At 47.1% G+C, this 27412-nt stretch overlaps 1 protein-coding gene across 1 annotated transcript in view; it reads right to left on the reverse strand.

Annotated features, from left to right (window-relative positions):
• The window catches only part of RTTN (rotatin), a 206026-nt gene extending 183892 nt beyond the window's left edge, over positions 1-22134 (reverse strand). Inside the window, exons 1-9 of the mRNA XM_038746402.1 lie at positions 22104-22134; positions 17401-17588; positions 14404-14605; positions 13102-13194; positions 10413-10503; positions 6743-6857; positions 5529-5679; positions 3403-3568; positions 907-1088 (exon numbers count right to left, since the gene is read on the reverse strand). Coding sequence (XP_038602330.1) covers positions 907-1088; positions 3403-3568; positions 5529-5679; positions 6743-6857; positions 10413-10503; positions 13102-13194; positions 14404-14605; positions 17401-17588; positions 22104-22134 — 1219 coding nt within the window. The remainder of the gene's footprint in view (positions 1-906; positions 1089-3402; positions 3569-5528; positions 5680-6742; positions 6858-10412; positions 10504-13101; positions 13195-14403; positions 14606-17400; positions 17589-22103) is intronic.
• Between the last annotated feature and the right edge of the window lie 5278 nt (positions 22135-27412).

Consider the following 27412-nt stretch of genomic DNA (forward strand, 5'->3'; position numbering starts at 1 on the left):
ACCACCAACCACAAAACAGAGGGAGTTGGGTCTACTGACTCTACTGGACTCTCCCAAACATGCTGCTTGAGAAGCAGCGTGGTTTACTGGAAAGAGCACGGGCTTGGGAGTCAGAGGTCGTGGGTTCTAATCCCGGGTTCCACCACTTGAATGCTGTGTGACCTTGGGCAAGCCACTTAACTTCTCTGTGCCTCAGTTACCTGATACCTCATCTGTAAAATGGGGATTAAGACTGTTAGCCCCATGTGGGACAAGCTGATTATCTTGTATCTACCCCAGCTCTTAGAACAGTGCTTTGCACATAGTAAGTGCTTAACAAATACCATAATTATTATTATTATTATTACCTAGTACAGTGCTCTGCACACAGAAAGCTCTCAATAAATACCCTTGAGTGACTGCCTGCCATGTGACCTTGGACAGGTCACATAAATTTCTCTGTGTCTCAGTTTCTTTATCTGTAAAATGGGGATTTAATACCAGTTGTCCCTTCCCCTCCCTCTCCCCCTTAGACTGTAAGCCACACGTGGGGCAAGGACTGTGTCTCTCCTGATTATCTTGTATTTATCCTGATGCCTAGCACAGAGCTTGGCACTTTGTAGCACTTAAGGGAAGCAGCATGGCACAGTGGATAGAGCACGGGCCTGAGAGTGAGAAGGTCATGGGTTCTAATCCCGGCTTTGCCATTTCTCTGCTGTGACACCCTGGGCAAGTCACTTCACTTCTCTGTGCCTCAGTTATCTCATCTGTAAAATGGGGATTGAGACTGTGAGCCCCACGTGGGACAAGGACTGTGCCCAACTCAATTTGCTTGTATCCACCCAGCACTTAGTAGAGTGCCTGGAGCTTAACAAATTCCAACATTATTACTTAACAAACATTATTATTATTATTGTTCAAACTCACCTGCTCTTAAGAGTGGGACTGCTGATTCCAGAACCGAGACACAGAACTGGGGAAGGCTGAGCTGCTGGAACTGCAATTCCAACATGTCCTCACTTTCTAGCTCTGGCAGATCGATGTGTCGCATATCCACTGGTGAATGTACAGAGAGCCTAGAGTGGCCATTCACTTGAGGACTGCTTCCACTGAAGAATAAATAACAACCATTGAAAATGAACCAGATTCAGAAAAGAAGTTCACCACATGTACAGTCTGGGGACAAGGAAGGTGATAGGTGACATGTTTCCACATGCTCTGGGCAACCTAGATGAATTTCAATCAATCAGTAAGTCAATCAACCAATGGTGTTTATTGAGAATTTACTACGTGTAGAGCACTGTTCAAAGCATTTCAGAGAGTACAATATAATTAGTGGGAATGTTCCCTGCCCATAACGAGCTTATAGTCTAGAGGGGGAGAAATTTCGATGAAAACCCCTACCAAGTTGCCTCAGGATAATAACAATAATTAATTATGGTATTTGTTAAGCGCTTAGTATGTGCCAAGCACCGTTCTAAGCGCTGGGGTAGATACAAGGTAATCAGGTTGTGCCATGTGGGGTTCACAGTCTTAACCCCCATTTTACAGATGAGATACTAAGGCACAGAGAAGTTAAGTGCCTTGCCCAAGGTCACACAGCAGACAAGTGGTGGAGCCGGGATTAGAACTCATGTCCTCTGACTTCCAAGTCCGTGCTCCTTCCACTAAGCCACGCTGCTTCTCAAGGTAATCATGTCAATTCAAATTACATACTTCACTCTTCCAAGACTTCCTCAAAATACCTCAGATGTCTACAGCAAGCCAAGAAATATTAGCATTCATCATTTTTTTATCATTTTTTTTTTCATTTCTAGAGGAAAAGAAGTCTACAGGTTCATATTATGGCTCTCTAGCAATTATCCTGAAAAGAACAGTTTAACCAAATAGGACATCAGTCTAGCTTGTCTTTACTGGTCTTCACTACATGATCTGAAATGTTTAATAGTTCACCTCTTGGAAATACAAATTACTTAACTTGAATACATTTACCAGTGTCCCAACTTCACTGCTGTTAGAAAGAAAATTCCCAAGGTTCCCACTTCCAACAGAAACTCCTCAAGATAGGCTTTAAACACCCAATCAATTCGCTCCCTCCAATTTACTTGTCTGATTTCATACCACAACCCAGCCCACACACTTCACTCCTCTAACACCAAACTATTCGCTGTACCTTGATCTTGTCTATTCCTCCACCGACCCCATCCCCAAGTCCTCCCTCTAGCCTGGAACTCCCTCCCCCTTAATATTGGACAGACGACTACTCTCCCCATCCTCAAACCCTTATTAAAATCTTATCTCCTTCAAGAGGCCTTCCCTGATTAAACCCTCCTTTCCCTTACTCCCACTCTCTTGTGCAGCACCTATGCAGTTTTATCTGTATCCTTAAAGAACTTGATATTCTCCCCAGCACTCACGTACATATCCATAATTTCTTCATTCATGTCTGTCTTGCCCTCTAGACTGTGACATCCTTGTGGACAGGGAATGTGTCTACCAACTCTGTTGTACTGTATTCTCCCAAGCACTTAGTACACTGGCCTGCACACAGTAAATGATCCATAAATACTACTGATTAATTCCCAAGGGAACAGAATCCATGTGAACTGGCTAGAATGGTTCAGTTCACTCAACTACACCTAGGTTTCTTCACCACAAAATCATTCCACTGAATGACCCTAGAATGACCATTATTAAGGAAAAAAAAATCTTCAAGAGAAAAAGCCTGACAACTTGTAGAAGTAGTAGCAAAAGTTTTGAGTGTCTACTTGGTGTAGTGAACTGTACTAAACACTCACCTATTAACAAGCCAAAGAAGTCTTACATAAATAATCAATGGTATTTAATGAATGTTTATTGTGTACAAAACACTATACTTAGTGCTTGGGAGAGTACAATACAGCAGAATTGGGAGACACATTCCCTGCCCACAACGAGCTGAAAGTCTAGAGGGAGGAAGACATTAATATAAATAAATTAATTACAGCAATGTACATAAGTGCTGTGGGGCTGAGGGTGGAGTGAATACCAACTGCCTAAAGGGTATAGTTCCAAATGCAACAGTACGTAATGTAAGTAATGCCGGGTGAAACATCGATTACCCATGGTGTGGAAGGAGGGGAAAATACACAAACAAGGTCACTCTTCAGGCACTTACTGGACATAGAGAACTTCCCCAAAACCTTTGAGAATGGATCTATTATACTCTCAAGGAGTTTGCAAACTAAAAATTCGGTGAAAAACAAACAGGCAGCATTCATTGCTTCAAACTGAGTAAGCTAACTGGAGTGGCCCCTTAAAAAAAAAAACAAGCTAAAATGAGCCAGCAGGATGAGTAAGCCTCTGTCCTCGGCTCTTCTGGCAATGGCCACCTGATGTCCTCCCCAGCCTGATCTCACTAGCTGGCACTATGGCTCAATTCACCTGGAAGAAACTGCATCCCAATCCTGGCCATCCCCCCTGGGGCGCTGGCCAGTGCGTCCAATGACGGAAGGGCGAGGGCTACTGCTTCCAGGGGATGGATTTGGAGAATGCTGGGCGCCTCTGGCTTCTTGGCAATAGGTCAGAGAGGAATTCTGAGACACCGAATCTAAGAATAAAAGAAAGAAAAATGAAAATGAAGGCGCATTTTTCATCAAGGACGCAGGACAAGTAACTGTTCTATGAAAAGCATTGATGAGATGTGCCAGCCAATATGAGAAATGGGTTAAATCGAATGAACATACAGCACTCACTGCTTTAATGTGAGTAAGCCGACTAGAGTCGACCTCTAAACAAATACCTTGGTTGTGTATTTCCCCCTCCAGCCTCACCTTGGGGAATGAATGTCTCACCAGGCATTACTTCCATTACTTACTGTTGCATTTGGAACTATATCCTGTAGGCAGTTGGCATTCACTCCACCCTCAGCCCCACAGCACTTATGTCAATAGCTGTAATTGATTTATTTATATTAATGTCTACCTCCCCTCTATAATAATTACTTTCATCATTCCCTCCAAAGACCTTTATTTAAAAAGAGGAAGGGCTTAATTCTCCTGGAGAGAGGGGAGTCAATGTCCCAATCAGAAGAAGCACAGAATAATAGTAATAATAATTGTGGTATTTGTTAAGCACTTACTACATGCCAGGCACCATACTAAGCTCTGGGGTGGATACAAGCAAATCGGGTTGGACACAGTCCCTGTCCCAGTTAGGGCTCCCAGTCTTAATCCCCATTTTACAGATGAGGTAACTGAGGCACAGAGAAGTGACTTTCCCAAGGCCCCACAGCAGACATGGCGCAGAGCCAAGATCTCTCAGGCCATTAGTTTTCCATTGAATATAAACAGAGATCAAAAATTGATTTGGGGATTGATTCCCTTCGTGTGGTTGGCAGGACTAGGAGAGGAGAAGGGGTAGGCAGAAGGGGAAGATAAAGAGTCTATAAAGGAGCGCATGTCCATGGTGAACCTGGTCCCCAGAAGTTACTGATTATAGTCAGCCGGGTTTCCCCTGAGGCCTGGAGTGCAAGGGAGAGTAGGCATGCAGCACAACATGAAGAGCCCGCAAAGCTTCTTAACACATGTAGAATTCATTTCCAGCCAAAGTGACTGCAGCTTGCTGTGCCAAATTGCCATGAGCCCGTTGCTTTGGTCGGATGAAACGGGCTACAGCTGCTGACCGTGGTAGCAGAATCAGAGACGGCTCTGGGGCCAACAGCAGCCACTCCAGGAAAGAGACTTACGAGAAAGGAGGGGGATCGAGGGCAGAGTCCGCAGACCTGGCTTGAAGACTTCACATCTTTAATTCTGGTACACAGATAAAGGGGTTAAAGCCACCAAACAGGTTGAGATTCCATTTGAACACTTGGCTTCCTTCTCTATTTTTGGACTAGAACCATCAACCTAAAGAAGGGTGGCCAATGTCACTTCATATACAGATGAAAAAAATGGGAACTTAAAGGGACAGTGAATTGGACACATAATTATATCAATAATCAGTTGTAGAGACAGAAATGTTGTATGGTTTTCACACCTGATGCAGGAATGCCTAATAATAATAGCAATAATAATTGTGGTATTTGTTAAGTGCTTACTACGTGCCAGGCACTGTACTAAGCACTGGGGTGGATAGAAGTAAATAGAGTTGGACACAGTCCCTGTCCCACGTGGGACCCACAGTCTCAATCCCCATTTTACAGATGAGGTAACTCAGGCACAGAGAAGTGAAATGACTTGCCCAAGGTCACACAGCTGGCCAGTGACAGAGACAGGATTAGAATCCAGTTCCTTCTGACTCCCAGGGCATGCTCTCTCTATCAGGCCACGCTGCTTACCTGATTATGTTGGTCTCTATCCATGAGTGAGAGAAAAGAATTATGTAAGAATCTTTAGGGGATGGGAGCCAATTTATTTCCATGCTTTAATTCTTTTAAATTTTAATAATTTATGTTCTACTGATGAGTGAGTAAAGGAGGAAGGATTGTGTTCTGACTTCTGCCATATCAAATATAATGGAAATGATACAGACACAGCCAGAAAGTAAAGACTAAATAATTATATAAACACCTTGTTTACTGGAGAAAAAACTTGGATCTCGATGAAAGTTAAGTCTGTTTCTTAAATATGTACACAATTGTTGTAAGCACGACACAGCCTGCAAAGCTAAGTGATGTTTTCCATCTCTTCCGAATGCCAGCTTCAATAGAGACAAAAGGCTCTGGAATATAGAACAACAATGAAAATGATTAGGAGAACAGAGGCCTAGACTTACCAGAAAAGTTAAAAATAAGCTAAAGAAAGTGAAGGAATGAAAAGCAGCCTGTTTGCAAAAGAAAAGGAAAAGCAGTGGAGAGTGAAGTTCTGCTCATGCAGACCTGACGAGAACTAAAATTTACCTTTTGTCTGAAACCAGGGTACTGCCACCCTTTCCTACTACCACTTACCCAAATGGACCATGTTACCAAACCTTCCACCACCCCAAGTGACATGCAACATCACACCTTGGCATCCCTGGGAGTCATCTCCTGCCTGGCAAGGCAGACGCTTAGGACACCAAAATATTGTCCCTTGAAGGGAAATAAGATAAAATGAGAGAGCAATATTTGGGCAGAAGTAAAAAAAGCTTCCAGCCAGTAAAGGCTACTTGGCTGGAAAGTAGGTTCCCGAAGAGAAAGAGGTCTCTGTAGTTCCAAGTCTGAAAACTCACATAGTGGAGAACCTTTACTGGGGGTGGGATTCTACGACACATTTTCTGCCGTTTTGTTTACAGAAGCCAGCCCTCCCCCACCCCAACTCTATAATATGCCCTTCATGGTCTCTCTGAAATCAGGACATTTAGGTGTAGAACTTTCCAGAGGCAAGACATGGTCTGGATCCGCAGTTCCAATGCTTTCTCTCCCAGAGCACAAAGGCTGAGAAAGGCCCCAGTCATGGACATGTTGCCCCTCTAACCTGCCCCATTATAGGTCCAGGGGAACTTGGCCTTGAGGGGCTCAGGGAAGTGCCTCACGTCTCAGGGTACTCCAGAATCTGAAGATGCGAGCATACAGAGCACTCTTCCCGGCCCCTGAGCTCTAAATTCAAACCTAGGCGTACTCAGGATGGCTGGAGTTCACCATTTTGAAGCCAGCAGGCCCAGTGAACACTGGAAACCCATTCTAGCCCTACATCCTGTGGCTATCTAGTATGATTAACTGGCTAACTGGAAACCTTAAAGGAAGAGACTAATGCAAAATTGTATCAATGTGGGCCCATGCTTTTCAAACTTAAACGATCCCCACCTGAACAATTTTTGGTCTCTGAAGGAAGATCTCAGCAGGAAAATCTTGCATAATCACATCTTGTAACAGCTCACATGTATTCCAGATTAAAGTGTGGTTAGTACTTCTCAGAGAGCTAAAAGAAATCAAAGCACTCTTTATAAACATTAACATTTCCCAGAGCATCCTGGCATCATCCCCTCAATCATCAAAAAGCATTTCAGCAGTACCAACTGCAAACAGGGCTGAAGAGGAACAGAGTGGATTAAACAGATGTCTGCCTTCTAGGAACTTCCAATCAAATCCGAGACTACAATCAGTCAACCAATCAGTGCTATTTACTGAGTGCTTACTCTCTTTGAAGCACTGTACTAAGCACTTGGGACAGTATGACAGCAAGAGGGGCTATAGAACACAGTGTTCCAGACAGACATATCAGGAATTTAGACAAATGTACAAACGTGAAAGTAGATCAGGATTTCTAAAACAGCTTAGAGCCAATACAGAACCTAAACAGAACTGATTCATCTGCACAACACTGTACTGTACTTTCCCAATCGCTTAATACAGTGTTCTGCAACCCGTAAGTGATCAATAAACAGCACTGATTAATAACATAGTCCTTGGAACCTGGTGCTAGGGGTGGACAAGCAGTCCTTGAGCAGATCCACTGACACCCAAGATAGGAAGTGTACACATCACTCCTCTGAAACTCCAGTACATGCTGGCAGTGTAGAAATGGTTCAGCTGGCACACGATGCAGAGGCGGCAAGCAGGTTGTTTTCTAAAACCTTTGGACCCCTCCAAACCTTGGCCACCATCATCATCCTCATCAACAATGGCACTTATTTATTTATTTAAAATGGGATTTCTTAAGCACTTATGATGTGCCAGGCACTGTACTAAGCACTGGGGTAGATACAAGACAATCAGGCTGGACACTGCCCATGTCCCATAAAGGGGCTCAGAGGTCCAATCCCCATCTTACAGATGAGGTAACTGAGGCTCAGAGAAGTGAAGTGATTTGCGCAGCAGACAAATGGCAGAGCTGGGATTAGAACCCAGGTCCTCTGAGTCCCAGGCCCATGTTTTATCCACTAAGGCCACGCTGTTTCCCCTTCACTTCTAGAGCGTTCGCTGGGTGAAGAACACTGTACTAAGTGGTCAGGACACTATAATACACATATAATAAACACTGCAGAATGAGCTACAGATACCTTTATCTATCTGTACCACTGCCCTAAATTTTTAGACGCTAATGAGGAGAAATCCTCTCCATATAGGTACTTGTGGGTGAAAAGACTGATGTGTGGTCAATATTCCCTTCTATATGGTGCATAATAATAATGGTATTTGTTAAGCGCTTATCATGTGCCAAGCAGTGTTCTAAGCACTGGACTAGACAAAAGACCATCAGGTTGTCTGACATGGGGCTCACAGTCTTAATCCCCATTTTACAGATGAGGTAACTGAGGCATAGAGAAATTAAGTGGCATGCCCAAGGTCACATAGCAGACAAGTGGTGGAGGCAGAATTAAAATTCACATCCTCTGACTTCCAAGCCCATGTTCTTTCTACTACACCATGCTGCTTAGAGAGACAGTCCAAGTTTAAATTACCACAATAAATATGGTATCTGTTAAGCACTTAATATGTGCCAGGCACTGTACTAAGCCTGGGGTGGATACAAGCAAACTGGATTGGACACAGTCCCTGTTCCACATGGGGCTCACAATCTTAATCCCCGTTTTACAGATGAGGTAATTGAGCCACAGAGAAGTTAAGTGACTTGGCCAAGGACACAGAGCAGACAAGTGTAGTATCCAGGGTTCGAACCCAGGTCATTCTGACCCCAAGGCTCAAGTTTGCCTCACTCAGGACAGTCTCTGTTGTGGAGGCTGCCCTTCTGGTAGCTCTAGCTTCTCAAAGCCTCAGGTCAGTTGTGATCTTCCAACTGTCTGTCTGCTGTGATGTCACTTTGGGAATGTGAGCTTCACTTTGCTTTTAAATCCTTTCTTCTCCCTCCCCGACTTGTGTGTGTGCCCCCTTTCAGCCCAGCATAGAGTAGCTACTTGGGTATCCTCTTGTCACCCATTCTCCTCCTATGCCCTGCCCAGTGAAGTTGGGCTGCTGCTAACATTGCCTCCTTGTTGGCCATCTGTGTTCTGGGGCCTCACTATTGATACTCTTGTCTGGCCAAGCTCAATCAAGGTGGCCCAAGGAAGCTGAAGAGCTAGAAAAGCAGGACCAGAAAGTGAAACTGTACTAGTGACATGTGTACAATGCACAGTAGCTGCATTCCATTTTCTTTAGTATTGATACTTCAAGAACAGAGGTGCTGTAAGATTTGAACTGTCTTGCTAATTCTGGAGTTTCCCAAAACTCTGCACGATTTTAATGTGAAATGATTATTGGAGGAAAAAAAGGAAATGGCTTACAAAAGGCAAACAGTTGGCCTTTCAACTTTCAAATTATTTACACCCCAAGACTGCCTCCAGCTTCTTTTCCATAAGAAAGAAAACCCCGAAACTGTTCAAAGAATTTTGTTTCAGGGATGGGTTACTGAAAATTCAGTGGATTAATAATGGTATCATGCTACTCACATCTACTGCTCCTAGAATGTAGGGGCGGCATTCTTCCAAAACCTTTCCAAAGAGAACAGTTGCACTGTGGGATTCGCTTGTTCCGAAGCCACGTGTGGTCACAGGGGCACACAAGCGATTCCTTTAGTAACTCATCATGCCGAGGCCCAGAAAGCTCAGGGAGTCAGAAGAACATTCCCTAACTCACTTACTGCACTCAAACCAAAACACATCTCCCAAGCGCTTAGTATGGGGCTCTGCACAAAGCAGATCCTCAATAAATGCCTGCTTGATCGAAGACTCACATTAAGGCAGAACTTTCAATTTTAGGATTTGGGAGCTGGGAATGATGGCATCTGGATGTTGTTATCAGCATTTAGTTTTCCTAAGACTTATTTTTCAAGAAAACTGGAGATTCTATTTAACTTCATTCATTCATTCAATCATGCTTATTGAGTGCTTACTGTGTGCAGAGCACTGTACTAAGTGCTTGGAAAGTACAATACAGCAATAAAGAGAGACAATCCCTGCCCACAGCGGGCTCACAGTCTGCGGGGGAGACATCAATACAAGTAAACAGGCATCAATGTAAATAGGTAAAATTAAAGATATTTACATGTATTCATAAGTGCTGTCGGGAGGGAAGAGGGGAGAGAGCAAAGAGAGCAAGTAAGGATGACTACAGAAGGGAGTGGGAGCTGAGGAAAAGTGGGGCTTAGTCTTATTTAACTTGGTTCTGGTGACTGGGTATTTCCAAGATAACAATTCCACTTAGACCTAACACTCCCTTTGGTGTTACCGCCTGAAGTGGAGATTTACATAATCACTCCTGCTTAGTGGGGTTTCCCAGCCATGCACTTCTGAGACACCTTGCTCAACCCAGCAAAAACCAATTCACCCGATAAATGAGGCACTTTAATCTAGATGATCTTGTGCCTTTCATGAACACCAAATTGCCTTGAAAAATTACTTACAGTGGGAAGAGAGTAATAATGATGATGAATTATCTGTCAAGCACGGAGACTGAATATCTGTAATTGAATTAGGAGCACTGAGACTGAATATCTGTAATTGAATTAGGAACCATTTAAACACTTCGGTTCCTGTACCTTTCATTCGAGGAGAGAACATGTCTGTCTGTGGTGGTCAGCGGCAGCCAAGGAAACGTGGAAAACTTTAAGCACTTCACCGACTGATTTACTGTTAAAAAAAATGGTAAAAATGTGACATCATTATGACAACAGAGTAGAGCCACTCTAGAAATGAGTGGTAAAACTCCTGAAACCTTCTGGCATTTAACCCACTTGCCTATGAATGTAATATGAAAGAATAGCAATACAGTAGGGGGACATCTTCATTAAGTTCATCCATAACCCACATTAGCTGAAGTCAATGAGAATATTACACTCTAAAAGACGAAGAATTCACCTTTTCATGATCAACAAAAAACAAACATTTTCATTGGGAAAACATGGCACATTTAAGGTAAAATTTTCCCTTACCAAAACTACTAATTTACTATTTTCCTGGACTTATTTTTTAAAAAAGAGCTTTTTTCTCCTCTATCGGGGAGCCATTTACATGTATATCCTAAAAGGTAACCGGGTAAAAAGCACTTATCATGCATTAATTTTAAGCTGCCATTTTTTCAACTTCCAGATTCATTTTCCATTTTCCCAGTGACTGGCTAGCACCTGACAGCAAGTGGCATAACTGACCTCAGGAAATCAGCATTATAAACGGTAGGTCAGTTTGTATATGTAACTCTCAACTGACCTGCTACCTGTAAAAGCACATTTCAAAGAAATAAATAAAATCCATTAAAAATGACAGTTCGTGTTTAAATATCCTTTACAAGGTTTAATACTTGATATTCTCCTTTTAACTTTAAACCTGCAGGAAAAGCAAATGAAGATTTCAATAAGAGCAACTGAAACCAGCACACCTAAACAGTGTCACTCTTCGGCAAAATTGAAGGAGTCAGTAGGTGGCCCAGAAAGACCAAGAATAATTAAAAACCACCCAGGTCCCGGGCATGCTCATTTTTCAGCTGCCTTTTCCCTGCTCAGAGAGGTAAACTGGCAGGATTGAGAAGCCGCTTCTGCACATGCCCTTCCAACTGGAAAAGGACAACCCACCAACCAATTTACGCTATATGCTGTGCCCTTTTCCAAGCCACAACAGGTGAGGGAAAAGAAAGGAAGTCGTGAAAGGACAACATGTGTTTACTGTAGAACTCTAAGTCCTCAAAGATGCTGGCTTCCAAAGAGCCACTGAAATAAGATAGGACTGTTAGGGTCGGTAAGAGTTCTGAGAAAACGTGCTGAATAGTCACAAAAATAATCAACTCCATAAGACTCTAATGGAGAGCAGTGGGAATGGGCTCAGCCGACCCTGGCCAGAGGGTAATTTGAAGACAAAGCTTGGTGCGCTTTAATTTTAGGGAAAATGAGCATTGCTTCTTGGGGAAATCTATGGGCAAAAAAACCCTGCAAAAGAGCTTTGTAATTTTTTTTTTTGTCTCCCAGCATGAGCCTCATTAGTCCCCTTGCAGTTTCCCCAAGTCCCTGAGCCACCACACTCCTGGGTCAAATTGATGGCCCAGGATTCTGTCTATAACAGGGATATCAGAACTGAGAGGAACAAGGTGATGTCTGCTATTCAGGACTAGCTTCCTCATGTTCGGGGATGAGTGTTCCGCTCTGCAGCCTTAAGTTTCCCTCTCCTACCCAATTATGATCTGTCCAGACTGTAAGCCCGTTGTGAGCAGGGATTGCCTCTCTTTATGCTGAATTGTACTTTCCAAGCACTTAGTACAGTGCTCTGCCCACAGTAAGCACTCAATAAATACAACTGTATGAATGAATGACTGAATCCTCATCCTTCGTGACCCTGCCCAAAAGACTCTTGAGCTTATCGATACTTTCAACCTGCACAACAACCCATGTTAAGAAATCCCTTAAATTTCCACCCCCACGATTGTTTGAAGAAGTGTTTTTATTTTTTTACTTTTCAAACTCCTCCTTGAACCTTTCATTTTTTTTTTAATGGTATTCGTTAAGCACTTACTATGCGTCAAGTGCGGTACTAAGTGGTAGGGTAGATACAAAGACAATCAAGCTGGGCACAGTCCATGTCCCACATGGGGCTCATAGTCTTAATCCCCATTTTAGAGATGAGGCACTGAGGCCCAGAGACATTAGGTGACTTGTCCAAGGTCACACAGCAGACAAGTGGCAGAGCTGGGATTAGAACCCAGCTCCCTCTGACACCCAGGCCCCTGCTCACTCCCCTATGCCTCACTCGCTGCTTTAAAGTCCTAGTGTTGGCAGATTTAATAATAATGGCATGTTCTCCCTGTCCACACCGTTCATGCTTTTGCAAACTTCAGTCATGGGTTCCATCAGCTTTTGTATTTCCAGGTTGGAGTCCCAACTTTTTTGGTTTATTCTCTAATGGAAGCCAGGCTGTCTCTTGATCATCTTGTTTGCCCTTCTGTCTGCCACCAGCTCTATTCTGTCCCTCCAAAGATGAAGCAACCACGATAACATAATATTCCACATGTGGTATTCTATAGTGACAAAATGATGCCTTTTGCCTTCTATCCCTTTGCTGAAGACATCCAACATTTTGTTAACCTTCTTGGTGCCTTCACACCACAGACCGATGATCTGAAGAAACTGTCAACTTGGGTTAGGCAATTAAGGTTTTGAGCCCTACAGTAATGACTTCTCGGGATTGGGCATGCCCAGCCATTTCAGATTAATCTATGCAAACGCCATCCATTGCTCTACACACCCACGGGTCTTTTGGGAGGCAATTCCCTCTCCTGGAAGTTACTTCTGTCTTGTGGAAAATAGCCAGTGATGATTTCTTCTTCTTGAGGCGAAACTAAAAAGCAGAGGAAACTTCTGTTACCTGGGGTGATTTCATTACCTCACGAAAACTATTTCCAATCTTTTAAGTTTTCTTTTTCTTCATAAATGTGCTTTGACAAGACAGTCTAGAAAAGTACCAACCATTTCCACATAGGATGCTGCACTTCCCTTATAAAAAAATTTCTCAACGAAATTAAGGAGCCATTTGTTGCTGAGATATACTGGCTGGAACTGCCAGTTCATGGAAGTTGGAAGACAGGGCAACAAACTAGTTGGTTTGCTCCAGAGATGATTTAAGTGGATCATCTTTGGCCAAAAATACCCACTTGGGGTCTGAATTATCTGGCTAGGATATTCATATAGAGCAATTAGTAGAGACTATTGATCATCTACACCTCAATTAGTGATTGGGAGATCCAGTCCCTGAGATCATTATTATTAATGCCATTATTATTATTATTATTGTTAACAATAAGAATAATAATAATAATAGTATCTGTTAAGCACTTACATGTGCCGAACACCAAACAAAATGCTGGGGTAGATACAAGATACTGTCCCTGTCCCAAATGGGGCTCAAAGTCTAGGTAGAGGGGGAATGGGAAATAAATCCCAATTTTAGAGATGAGGTAACTGAGGCCCAGAGAAGTTCACCTGATTACCTTGTATCATTCATTCATTCAATCGTATTTATTGAGCACTTACTGTGTGCAGAGCACTGTACTAAGTGCTTGGGAAGTACAAGTTGGCAAAATATAGAGATGGTCCCTACCCAACAGTCTAGAAGGGGGAGACAGACAACAAAACAAAACATGTGGAGACAGGTGTCAAGTCTTCAGAACAAACAGAATTAAAGCTAAATGTCATATAACATCCACTCACCCATTCAGTAATATTTTTGAGTACCTGCATGCAAAGGCATGAACATTTCAGAGGGTAAGATTAAAGCACGAGAGATGCTTTAAAGCAATCAGCTCTCCCCCGTCCTACTTAGCCTCGCATCTCCCACTGCAACCCAGCCCACATACTTCACTCCTGCTCCAACCTGCTCATTCTACCTCCATCTTGTCTCTCTCAATGTCAACCCCTTGCTCGTATCCTCCCTGCTGCTCCACACTTGAAAAACCACCATTCTCCCCATGTTCAAAGCTCTACTACTATCATTTCTCCTCCAAGAGGCCTTTCCTTCTTAACCTCTCCCCTCTGAACTGCACGGAGCTACCTGGATTGTTTACAGGGGCCGAGGATGTGGTCCGGTGAGATGCAGCACGGTGATGCGGGGACGGGACTTCTGAAGAAAGGAGGAAGAGCCCATCCAAAATGCCGTCGATTTCAGCTTGCAGATTTGGATGGACATTGGGGCGAAGTTGGGAGAAGAATTCCACGGCCCCAATCTCATGCAGATGCTGTGCCGCTGGCGGATGCTGCAATGACAAAAGGCGGTCAGCGGAGGATGATCAAAAACGCCCAATAAATCCTACACCTCGAGCAAACCAAGAAGAAATGGAAAATGGCCCTGCTATTTCTCAACCAAATCTGAGTCTCTGTGGGAAGCATCTCGGCAGACACGAGGAAGCTGTGTTGGAGAGATTGGCCAACTCAAATGTACAAAAGTCCAGGAATATTTCGAGTAAATGCTACCTACAGATCACCAGGAAGGACAACGGAGCACTGGCTTCTGGGAGCCGCATCCATTCTTTCACACCTATTTTGCACTCTCCCCACCCCCCAAACGACAAAGGACCATACCAAAATCATCCTCACCAGAAAAAATGAGAATTATTTTGTCGACAGTGACCACAGAAAGAAGAAAAGCAGTATTTGATTTCTCAAACCCAACAAAAAAAAAACACAAGTGAAGTTAGGTGTAATTGGGGTCAAAGAGCAACTTTACTCTCTCCCATCTTCTCGGCGAACACAAACAGATCTCATCACCAACTTTGCTTCCCAAGATCAGGGCTAGAGGCCTCACTAAAAAGGTTGAGAATTCTGAAACTGGAATAACATCATGCTACATTAAGAGGTAGGTAGGTGAAAACATTAAGCACTCCTCTTAATTCCCCCCAAAAAGGCAATGACTGATTCATTCCACTTTTAAACTGTTAACCTCAACTAGAGAATTATTTTATCAAAACTTAAATGCAGCTTCACAGAGTCATTTATTCCAGTGAACAGATAATTCCATCCAATCCCAATTTAATAACTCAAATGCCTGCCCTTTACGAAGAACTCTGTTCTATTCTTGCAAAATGAATACTTCTTTTCTTCCCATTAAAATAAGGAGATCTTATTCCTTAAATAGCAATGTACAGACAGCTGGTCTTGTCGATTCCAGGTCGTTCTGCCACCAGATGGTCGATTATAACCACCTCTGCTAATAATGTCTCAGCTCCTCTCCCTTTGCTAAAGGTTCATTGGCCTGTTTCAGTTCCCTTCTAGGCTCATTTAAAGTAGGGTCGTTTTAGCAACTTGAGCTTCCCGCCCTCTGGGAGCCACTCCAACTGCTTAGATTTCACTGGATTAAAAGACAAAAACTACACTTTGTAAGTGTAAAAAATCTTTATCGCTAATCTGCAAGTTCACTGTACCCCAGACACCGTGACATGAACGATTCGCTCTTCGATGTCAACTTTATCGTGCTGATTCCTCTGTATGTTAATGGGGGGAGTATAAAAATGTAAAGATTGGAAGGATGGTGCTGAACTCAGGACAAGAATTTCTCTGGCTGTCAACTCCCATGACCGAGTACAGCACCAGTGGGGAGAGAAGGTTGAGCAGCAGTGTGGCTTAGTGGAAAGAGCACGGGCCTGGGACTCATGGGACCTGGGTTTGAACCCTGACTCAATCACTTGTCTGCTGTGTGACCTTGGGCAAGCAGCATGGCTCAGTGGAAAGAGCCCGGGCTTGGGAGCCAGAGGTCATGGGTTCTAATCCCAGCTCCGCCACTTGTCAGCTGTGTGACTTTGGGCAAGTCACTTAACTTCTCTATGCCTCAGTTACCTCATCTGTAAAATGGGGATTAAGACTGTGAGCCCTATGTGGGACAACCTGTTCACCTTGTATCCCCCCCCAGCGCTTAGAACAGTGTTTCTCACATAGTAAGCGCTTAACAAATGCCATCATTATTATTATTATTTTTTAACTTCTCTGTGCTTCAGTCTCCTCATCTGGAAAGTCAAGATTTTATTCCTGTTCTCCCAATCAATTAATGGTGTTCATTGAGGGCTGTGTGCTGAACACAATACTAAGCATTTGGGAGAGTACAGTACAATAGAGTTGGTAAGCACAATCCCTGCCCACAAAGAGTTTAGAGCCTATACGGAAGACAAGACATTAAAAATTTTTTACAATATTTGTTAACAATAATAATAATAATGTTGGTATTTGTTAAGTGCTTACTATGTGCCAAGCACTGTTCTAAGTGCTGGGGTAGATACAAGGAAATCAGGTTGTCCCACATGGGGCTCACAGTCTTCATCCCCATTTTACAGATGAGGGAACTGAGGCCCAGAGAAGTTAAGTGACTTGCCCAAAGTCACACAGATAAGTGGTGGAGCCAGGATTTGAACCCATGACCTCTAACTCCAAAGCCCGTGTTCTTTCCACTGAGCCATGCTGCATCTCTATAATAATGATGGCATTTGTTAAGCTCTTACTATGTGCAAAGCACTGTTCTAAGCGCTGTGGAGGATACAAGAAAATCAGGTTGTCCCACGTGGGGCTCACAGTCTTCATCCCCATTTTCCAGATTAGGTAACTGAGGCCCAGAGAAGTGAAGTGACTTGCCCCAAGTCACACAGCTGACAGGTGGTGTCACCGGGATTAGAACCAACGACCTCTGGCTCCCAAGCCCGTGCTCTTTCCACTGAGCCATGTGCTTCACTAGCACTTACCATGTACCAGACACTGCTGTGCTAAGCGCTGGGGTAGATACAAGCTAAGCAGATTGGACACAGTCCATGCCTCTCATGGGGCTCACAGTCTTAATCCCCATTTTACCAATGAGGTAACTGAGGCCCAGAGAGGTGATGTGACTTGCCCAAGGTGACCCAGCAGACAAGTGGTGGAGTTGAAATTCAGAAGCCTGGTCCTTCTGACTCCCAAGCCCTTGCTCTATCTACGAGGCCATGCTGCTTCTCTGTTACTCCTTGTTAGCGCTCGGATCCAAAAGTGTGTTACTCGAAAGAGCGGCTCCTGGGGACGCCCGGGACGCTTTTACCTTGGCCAAGCTGCCGATCAGAGCCAGCACCTCCTCCTTCATGGGGGTGGAAGGGAAATTGAACCACTCCAGGAGGTGGATGAGCAGCCGCTTGTCTCCAGCCAGCTGGGAGAGAGAAGCCAGCCCGTGCTCCAGCTTGCAGCACAGGTTGTGCAGTGCCCGCTCCCGGATCTCCACCAGTGGGTGCCCTGCCAGACAGGGAAAGGCATGAGGTCCGGCCTGGAGGGGCCAGAGAAAGGAAGGGAGGGAAGGGCGGAGGGAGGGGGCTGGGGAGACCTTGCAGGCCAAAGGCTGGGGTGCGCCACCCCTGTAGGGTGTTGCCGCTTCCCTGTGAACCGGGGCGCGGTGACAGTCGCGGGCTGAAGCGGATGCATTCGGGGTTCCCGAGCCGGGTTCAGGGATGGGAATTGGAGGGGAACCGTGGGAAAACTGGAAGGGTGAGGGAAGAGGGGCGGGGGGAAGGGGCTAAGTGGAAGAAGAGGGATGAAACTTGGGTCTACAGTCAGAGAGAGACGGGGGAGTCAAAGATCAGGGCTGAGCCCATAGTGGGAGGGGGACCGGGAGGTCAGAGAGGGAGTGTGGGGGCAGAGACTGGGGACTGCAGTTAGAGAGGAACTGAGGGGTCAGAGGTCAGGGTGGAGCCCACAGGGGAAGAAGGACCAGGGGGTGGGAGATCAGGGGCTGAGTGAGGCTCTAGGGAAGAGGGGCCGGAGGCCAGAGATCAGGGGCTGAGGCTCCAGGAGATCAGAGACTGGGGGCTGAGGCCGTAGGGAGGGAGAGCCCAGGGAGTCAGAGATCAGGGGCTGCCAGCAGAGAGGGAGCTGGGGTTGGAAGTTCAGGGGCCGTGGGCAGAAAGGAACCCAGGGGTCGGAGAGTGGGAGCTGCAGACAGAAGGATTGCAGGGTGTGGGTTGGGAGGGGGGCGGTCAGAGAGCAGGGAATGCGTTTGGAGGGACAGGGTGGTCAGATATCAAGGGCTCAGCTCACAAGGGGAGAAAGACCAAGGGCTTAGAGTTCAGAGAGGGGATCAGAGAGGAGTCAAGGGGACAGGGGATGAGACCATAGGGAAAGAGGGATCGGGGGGTCAGAGATCAGGGCTAAGGCCTTAGGGAGAGGGATCAAGGAAGCAGGGGTTGAATATTGAGGGTTGAGGCCACAGGGGGAGGGGGGCCGAGGAAGGTCAGAAATCAGAGGTTGAGACCATAGGGAGAGGGAGGCTGGGGAGAGTCAGAGATCGGGGTTGAGGCCATGGGGAAAAGGTTCAGGGAGGTGAGAGATCTGGGGCTGCTGTCTGAGGGACTGAGGGATCAGAGACCAGGAACTGGGGTCAGAGGGACCATCTGGGGTGCTCAGAGATCGGCGGGGGGAGGGGGGGATGGGGGGTGTCAGAGTTCAGGGGCTGAGACCATAGGGGGAAAGGGTCCAGGGGGTCAGAGATCGGAGGTTGCATTCAGAGGAACGGGTCAGAGATCGGGGACTGAGGCCGTCGGGGGAAAGGGTCCAGAGGGTCAGAGAGCGGAGGCTGCGGTCAGAGAGGACCGGGGAAGGGTCAGAGAGCAGGTACTGAGGCCACGGGGGGATGAGGAACCAGGGGAGTCTGAGTTCAGGGGCTAAGGCCGTAGGGGGAAGGGGAACTGGGGGGTCAGGGATCGGGGGCTGCGGTCAGAGGGACTGGGGTAGGGGGTGGGGGGCAGGATCGGAGATTGGGGGCTGAAGCCATAGGGGAGGGAGGACCGGGGGGGGGGGGGGGGGTCATTCATTCATTCACTGTACTAAGCGCTTGGGAAGTACAAATCGGCAACATATAGAGACGGTTCCTACCCAACAACGGGCTCACAGGGGTAAGCCTATGGGGTGACGGCGTCCAGGGGGTCGGAGATTGGGGGCTGCAGTCAGAGGGGACTGGGCAAGGGTCAGAGGGCAGGAGCTGAGGCCATAGGGGAATGAGGAACCAGGGATGTCAGAGAGCAGGGGCTGAGGCCGTAGGGGAGAGAGGAACTTGGGGCGGGGGGGGGGGGGGGGGCGAGGGAGGAAGAGGTCAGAGATCAGGGGGTGAGCCCGTCGGGGGAAAGGGTCCAGGGGGTCAGAGTTCAGGAACCGGAGGGTTAGAGATCAGGGACTGAGGCCGTCAGAGGAAAGGGTCCAGGAGGTCAGAGATAGGGGATTGGGTCAGAGGGATTGGGGTGAGGGGCAGGGTCGTAGATCTGGGCCTGAGGCCATAGGTGAGGGAGGACCGAGGGGGTCAGGGGCGAGCCTGTAGGGGGGGAAAGTGTCCAGGGAGTCAAAGATCGGGGGCTGTGGTCAAAAGGACCAGGGGTGGGGGCAGAGGTCAGGGACTGTTGGCCGTCGGGGGGAAAGTCCAGGGGGTTAGAGATCAGGGCTGCAGTCAAAAGGACCGGGGAATCGGAGGTCATGGGGTGAGCCAGGGGAAGGGTCCAGAGGGTCAGAGATAGGGGCTGCAGTCAGATGGGACCGGGGGGTCAGAGGTCAGGGGGTGAGCCCATTGGGGGGGAAGGGTCCTGGGGGTCAGAGATCAGGGGCTGCGGTCAGAGAGGACTGGGGGATCAGAGGTCAGGGACTGTTGGCCCTCAGGGGGAAGGTCCAGGGGATCAGAGATCGGGGGCTGCAGTCAGAGGGGAAGAAGAGAAAATTAGAGAAGTCACTTCACTTCTCTGGGCCTCAGTTCCCTCATCTGGAAAATGGGGATGAAGACTGTGAGCCCCACGTGGGACAACCTGATCACCTTGTATCCCCCCAGGGCTTAGAACAATGGTTTGCACATAGTAAGTGCTTAACAAACACCATCATTATTATTATTATAGGGGACCGGGGGGTCAGAGGTCAGGGGGTGAGCCTGTAGGGCTCAGTTACCTCATCTGTAAAATGGGGATTAAGACTGTGAGCCCCGCATGGGACAACCTGATCACCTTGTAAGCTCTCAGCGCTTAGAACAGTGCTTTGCATATAGTAAGCACTTAATAAATGCTATCATTATTATTAGAGAAGCAGCGTGGTGCAGTGGAAAGAGCACGGGCTTGGGAGTCAGAGGTCATGGGTTCAAATCCCAGCTCCGCCACTTGTCATCTCTGTGACTTTGGGCAAGTCACTTCACTTCTCTGTGCCTCAGTTGCCTCATCTGTAAAATAGGGATGAAGACTGTGAGCCCCCCGTGGGACAACCTGATCACCTTGTAACCTCCCATGCGCTAAGAACAGTGCTTTGCACATAGTGAGCGCTTAATAAATGCCATCATTATTATTATTAGGGGAAAAGGGTCCAGGGGGTCAGACATCAGGGCTGCGGTCAGAGGGGACTGGGGGGTCAGAGGTCAGGGACTGTTAGCCGTTGGGGGGAAGATCCAGGGGATCAGAGATCGGGGGCTGCAGTTAGGGGGGGACCAGGGGGCCAGAGAGCAGGGGGTGAGCCCGTGGGGGGGGGAGATCCAGGAGGTCAGAGATCGGGGCTGCGGTCAGAGGGGACCGGAAGGTCAGAGGTCAGGGGGTGAGCCCATCAGGGGAAAGGGTCCCGGGGGTCAGAGATCGGGGGCTACAGTCAAAAGGACGGGAGGGTAGAGGTCAGGGACTGTTGGCCGTCGAGGGGAAGGTCCAGGGGGTCAGAGATCGGGGGGTCAGGGTGAGCCCATAGGGGAAAAAGGTCCAGGGGGTCAGAGATCGGGGCTGCGGTCAGAGGGTCCGGGGGTCAGAGGTCAGGGAGTGAGCCCGTCGGGGGAAAGGGTCCAGGGGGTTAGAAATCGGGGCTGCGGTCAGAGGGGACTGGGGGGATCAGTGGTCAGGGACTGTTAGCCGTCGGGGGGAAGGTCAAGGGGATCAGAGATCTGGGGGCTGCGGTCAGAGGGGACCAGGGGGTCAGAGGTCAGGGGGTGAGCCCGTATATGTATATATGGTTGTACATATTTATTACTCTATTTATTTATTTATTTATTTATTTTACTTGTACATTTCTATCCTACTTATTTTATTTTGTTGGTATGTTTGGTTCTGTTCTCTGTCTCCCCCTTTTAGACTGTGAGCCCACTGTTGGGTAGGGACTGTCTCTATGTGATGCCAATTTGTACTTCCCAAGCGCTTAGTACAGTGCTCTGCACATAGTAAGCGCTCAATAAATACGATTGATTGATTGATTGATTGATTGAGGTCCAGGGGGTCAGAAATCTGGGGGCTGAGGTCAAAAGGACGGAGGGGGCAGAGGTCAGGGACTGTTGGCCGTCGGGGGGAAGGTCCAGGGGGTCAGAGATCGGGGGCTGCGGTCAGAGGGGACTGGGGGGTCAGAGGTCAGGGACTTTTAGCGGTCGGGGGGAAGGTCCAGGGAATAAGAGATCGGGAGCTGCAGTCAGAGGGGACCAGGGGGCCAGAGAGCAGGGGGTGAGCCCGTGTGTGTGTGTGCGGGGGGGGGGGGGGGGGGTCCAGGGGGCCAGTGATCGGGGGCTGCGGTCAGAGGGGACCGGAGGGCCAGAGGTCAGGGACTGTTGGCCGTCGGGGAAGAGGTCCAGGGGGTCAGAGATCGGGGGGCTGCGGTCAAAAGGACGGGGGGGGGGGAAGTCAGGGACTGTTGGCCGTCGGGGGGAAGGTCCAGGGGGTCAGAGATCGGGGGGTCAGGGGATCAGAGATGGGGGCTGAGGCCCCAAGGACGGGGGGTGAGGGTCAGGGGTCAGAGGTCAGGGGTCAGGGTTCAGGCGGGCGTTACCGAGCTTCCGCACCAGGCCGCCCAGCTCCATCCCGGCCCGGCCCGGCCCGGCCCGGACACATTCAACCGCCGCGGCTCGGCTCGGCTCCGCGCCGCCCCCAGTGCGGGCCCCCGGAAACCACCACCCACACGAAACGCCCGCCGCCGCCGCCGAGGGAGGGAGGGCCGGACGGAGGGCGGGAGGGCGAGCGGGAGGACGAGGCGGGGGGGAGAGGCCACGGCCGCCGGGGGGGCCCGCCGCCGGGGCTGGGGAACGGGCGGCTTGGCGGACCCGAGCAGCCGTCCGGAACCTTCGGGACGGCCGGAGGCGATGGGGGGCGGGGGGGGACCCGCCGGAAGGGAACACTCCGCTCGCAGCGCACGCTGGGAGTTGTAGTGCGGACGCCGCCAGGCCAGGAACCGCCGTTAGGAGGGCTGGCCGGCTGGCTGGTTGGCTAGGCTGGCTAGGCTGGGAAGGAAGGAAGGGCCTGGAAAAAGTCATTCACTGATTAGTCAGCCATTCATTCATTCATTCAGTCCTATTGATTGAGAGCGCTTACTGTGTGCAGAGCACTGTACTAAGCGCTTGGGAAGTACAAGTCGGCAACGCCTAGAGACGGTCCCTACCCAACAGCGGGCTCACAGTCTAGAAGGGGGAGACAGACAACAAAACAAAACACTAACAAAATAAAATAAATTTAATAAATGTGTACAAATAAAATAGAGTAATATTTATTGAGCGCTTACTGTGTGCAGAGCACTATACTAAGCGCTTGGGAAGTACAAGTCGGCAACATCCGGAGACGGTCCCTACCCAACAGCGGGCTCACGGTCTAGAAGGGGGAGACGGACAACAAAACAAAACATATTAACAAAATAAAATAAATAGAATAAATGTGTACAAATAAAATAGATAAAGAGAGTAATATTTATTGAGTGCTTACTGTGTGCAGAGCACTATACTAAGCGCTTGGAAGTACAAGTTGGCAACATATAGAGACGGTTCCTACCCAACAGCGGGCTCACAGTCTAGAAGGGGGAGACAGACAACAAAACAAAACATATTAAAAAAATAAAATAAATAGAATAAATGTGTACAAATAAAATAGAGTAATATTTATTGAGCGCTTACTGTGTGCAGAGCACTATACTAAGCGCTTGGAAGTACAAGTTGGCAGCATATAGAGACGGTCCCTACCCAACAGCGGGCTCACAGTCTAGAAGGGGGAGACAGAGAACAAAACAAAACATATTAACAAAATAGAATAAATATGTACAAATAAAATAGATAAATAGAGTAATATTTATTGAGCGCTTACTGTGTGCAGAGCACTATACTAAGCGCTTGGAAGTACAAGTTGGCAACATATAGAGACGGTCCCTACCCAACAGCGGGCTCACAGTCTAGAAGGGGGAGACAGACAACAAAACAAAACATATTAAAAAAATAAAATAAATAGAATAAATGTGTACAAATAAAATAGAGTAATATTTATTGAGCGCTTACTGTGTGCAGAGCACTATACTAAGCGCTTGGAAGTACAAGTTGGCAGCATATAGAGACGGTCCCTACCCAACAGCGGGCTCACAGTCTAGAAGGGGGAGACAGAGAACAAAACAAAACATATTAACAAAATAGAATAAATATGTACAAATAAAATAGATAAATAGAGTAATATTTATTGAGCGCTTACTGTGTGCAGAGCACTATACTAAGCACTTGGGAAGTACAAGTTGGCAACATATAGAGACGGTTCCTACCCAACAGTGGGCTCACAGGCTAGAAGGGGGAGACAGACAACAAAACAAAACATAGAAACAAAATAGAATAAATATGTGGAAATAAAATAAATAAATACATACAAGCATATATATATATATATATAGGTGCTGTGGGGAGGGGAAGGAGGTAAGGGGGGGATGGAGAGGGGGAGGACAACAAAACAAAACATATTAACAAAATTAAATAAATAGAATAAATAAGTACAGATAAAATAGAGTAATATTTATTGAGCGCTTACTGTATGCAGAGCACTATACTAAGCACTTGGAAGTACAAGTTGGCAACATATAGGGACGGTTCCTACCCAACAGTGGGCTCACAGTCTAGACAGGGGAGACAGACAACAAAACAAAACATATTAACAAAATAAAATAAATAGAATAAATATGTACAAGTAAAATAGATAAATAGAGTAATAAATATGTACAGACATATATACAGGTGCTGTGGGGAGGGGAAGGAGGTAAGGGGGGAATGGGAAGTGGAGGAGGGGGAGAGGAAGGAGGGGGCTCATTCTGGGAAGGCCAGACTTCAGTCATTCATTCATTCATTCATTCAATCCTATTGATTGAGCACTTACTGTGTGCAGAGCACTGTACTAAGCGCTTGGGAAGTACAAATGGGCAACATATAGAGACGGTCCTTACCCAACAACGGGCTCACAGTCTAGAAGTGAGAAGCAGCGTGGCTCAGTGGAAAGAGCCCGGGATTTGGAGTCAAAGGTCATGGGTTCAAATCCCGGCTCTGCCACGTGTCAGCTGTGTGACTTTGGGCAAGTCACTTCACTTCTCTGGGCCTCAGTTCCTTCATCTGGGAAAGGGGAATTAAGACTGTGAGGCCCCCCCCCCCCCCCCCCCCCCCCCGCCCCGTGGGACAACCTCATCACCTTGTAACCTCCCCAGGGCTTAGAACAGTGCTTTGCATACAGTAAGTGCTTAATAAAAGCTATCATTATTATTATTATTATTAGAAGGGGGAGACAGACAACAAAACAAAACATGGAGACAGGTGTCAAAATCGTTAGAACAAATAGAATTAAAGCTATGTGCACAAGTCATTCAGTCATTCAATCGTATTGCATTAGCCATTACTGTGTGCAGAGCACTGGACTAAGAGCTTGGTCCCTGCCCAACAACAGGCTCACAGTCTAGAAGGAGGAGACAGACAACAAAAGAAAACAAGTAGACAGGCGTCACTACCATCCAAATAGATAAAATAGAATTGTAGATATATAATAATAATGGCATTTGTTAAGCGCTTACTATGTGCCAAGCACTGTTCTAAGCACTAGGGGGAATACAAGGTAATCAGGTTGTCCCACGGGGGGCTCACAGTCTTTAGCCCCATTTTCCAGATGAGGGAACTGAGGCACAGAGGAGTGAGATGACTTGCCCAAAGTCACACAGCAGACAAGTGGCGGAGCCGGAATTGGAACCCATGACCTTTGACTCCCAAGCCTGTGCTCTTTCTTCTGAGCCATTCTGCTTCTCCAAGTGAAGTGACTTGCCCAAGGTCACACAGCAGACAAGTGGCAGAGCCGGGATTAGAACCCACGACCTCTGACTCTCCCCTCCTCAAAAATCTCCAGTGGCTACCAATCAACCTATGCATCAGGCAAAAACTCCTCACCCTCGGCTTCAAGGCTGTCCATCACCTCGTCCCCTCCTACCTCACCTCCCTTCTGTCCTTCTACAGCCCAGTCCGCACCCTCCACTCCTCTGCTGCTAATCTCCTCACCGTGCCTCGTTCTCGCCTGTCCCACCATCGACCCCCGGCCCACGTCATCCACCTGGCCTGGAATGCCCTCCCTCCCAACATCCGCTAAGCTAGCTCTCTTCCTCCCTTCAAGGCCCTACTGAGAGCTCACCTCCTCCAGGAGGCCTTCCCAGACTGAGCCCCCTCCTTCCTCTCACCCTCCTCCCCCTCCCTATCCCCCCTGCCTTACCTCCTTCCCCTCCCCACACCACCTGTATCTATGTATATAAGTTTGTACATATTTATTACTCTTTATTTTATTTGTACATATTTATTCTATTTATTTTATTTTGTTAATATGTTTTGTCTTGTTGTCTGTCTCCCCCTTCTAGACTGTGAGCCCTCTGTTGGGTATGGACCATCTCAATGTGTTGCTAACTTGTACTTCCCAAGCACTTAGTACAGTGCTCTCCACACAGTAAGCGCTTAATAAATTTGATTGAATGAATGAATAAATGACTCCCAGGCCCAGGCTCTTTCATTCATTCATTCATTCAATCATATTTATTGAGTACTCACTGTGTGCAGAGCACTGTCCACTGAGCCACGCTGCTTCTCTATACACATCATTAATGGGCTGATGGAACAATTGCCACAGAGATACAAATTGTCAATTCTATGGTGTTTCAAGGGACAATGTATGGATCCCAAAGCTGGACGGTGGGAAAAAAAGGATAGAAAGAACATCGATTCATTTGAAATGTGGTTCTGGAGAAAAGGCCTTGGCGAATACTGTGAACAGCCCAAAAAACAAATAAATGGATTTTAGAGCAAATTATGCCAAAGTGGTCTTTGGAAGCCCAAATGACTCGACTTAGATTAGCGTATTTTGAACACATAATCTGGAGGTCTCATTGTCTGGAGAAGACACCCGACCCCTGGTCCACGTCTTCCCCCTGGCCTGGAATGCCCTCCCTCCGCACATCCGCCAAGCTAGCTCTCTTTCTCTCGTCAAAGCCCTACTGAGAGCTCACCTCCTCCAGGAGGCCTTCCCAGACTGAGCCCCTTTTTCCTTTCCTCCTCCCCATCCCCTCAGCCCTACCTCCTTCCCCTCCCCACAGCACCTGTATATATGTTTGTACAGATTTACAGATCCCCCGGGCCTGGAATGCCCTCCCTCTGCCCATCCGCCAAGCTAGCTCTCTTCCTCCCTTTAAGGCCCTGCTGAGAGATCACCTCCTCCAGGAGGCCTTCCCAGACTGAGCCCCTTCCTTCCTCTCCCCCTCTCCATCCCCCCATCTTACCTCCTTCCCTTCCCCACAGCACCTGCATATATGTATATATGTTTGTACATATTTATTACTCTATTTATTTTACTTGTACATATCTATTCTATTTATTTTATTTTGTTAGTATGTTTGGTTTTGTTCTCTGTCTCCCTCTTTTAGACTGTGAGCCCACTATTGGGTAGGGACTGTCTCTATATGTTGCCAACTTGTACTTCCCAAGCGCTTAGTACAGTGCTCTGCACACAGTAAGCGCTCAATAAATATGATTGATGATGATGAGATTTATTAATCTATTTATTTTATTTGTACATAGTTACTATTCTATTTTCTTAATGATGTGCATCTAGCTTTATTTCTATTTATTCTGATGACTTGACACCTGTCCACATGTTTTGTTTTGTTGTCTGTCTCCCCTCTTCTAGACTATAAGCCCACTGTTGGGCAGGGACCATCTCTATATGTTGCCAACTTGTACTTCCCAAGCACTTAGTACAGTGCTCTGCACACAGTAAGGGCTCAATAAATATGAATGAATGAATGAATGAATGACGCTAATACTAGGA

Source organism: Tachyglossus aculeatus, chromosome 5 (genome assembly GCF_015852505.1).
Source record: "Tachyglossus aculeatus isolate mTacAcu1 chromosome 5, mTacAcu1.pri, whole genome shotgun sequence".
Lineage (NCBI taxonomy): Eukaryota > Metazoa > Chordata > Mammalia > Monotremata > Tachyglossidae > Tachyglossus > Tachyglossus aculeatus.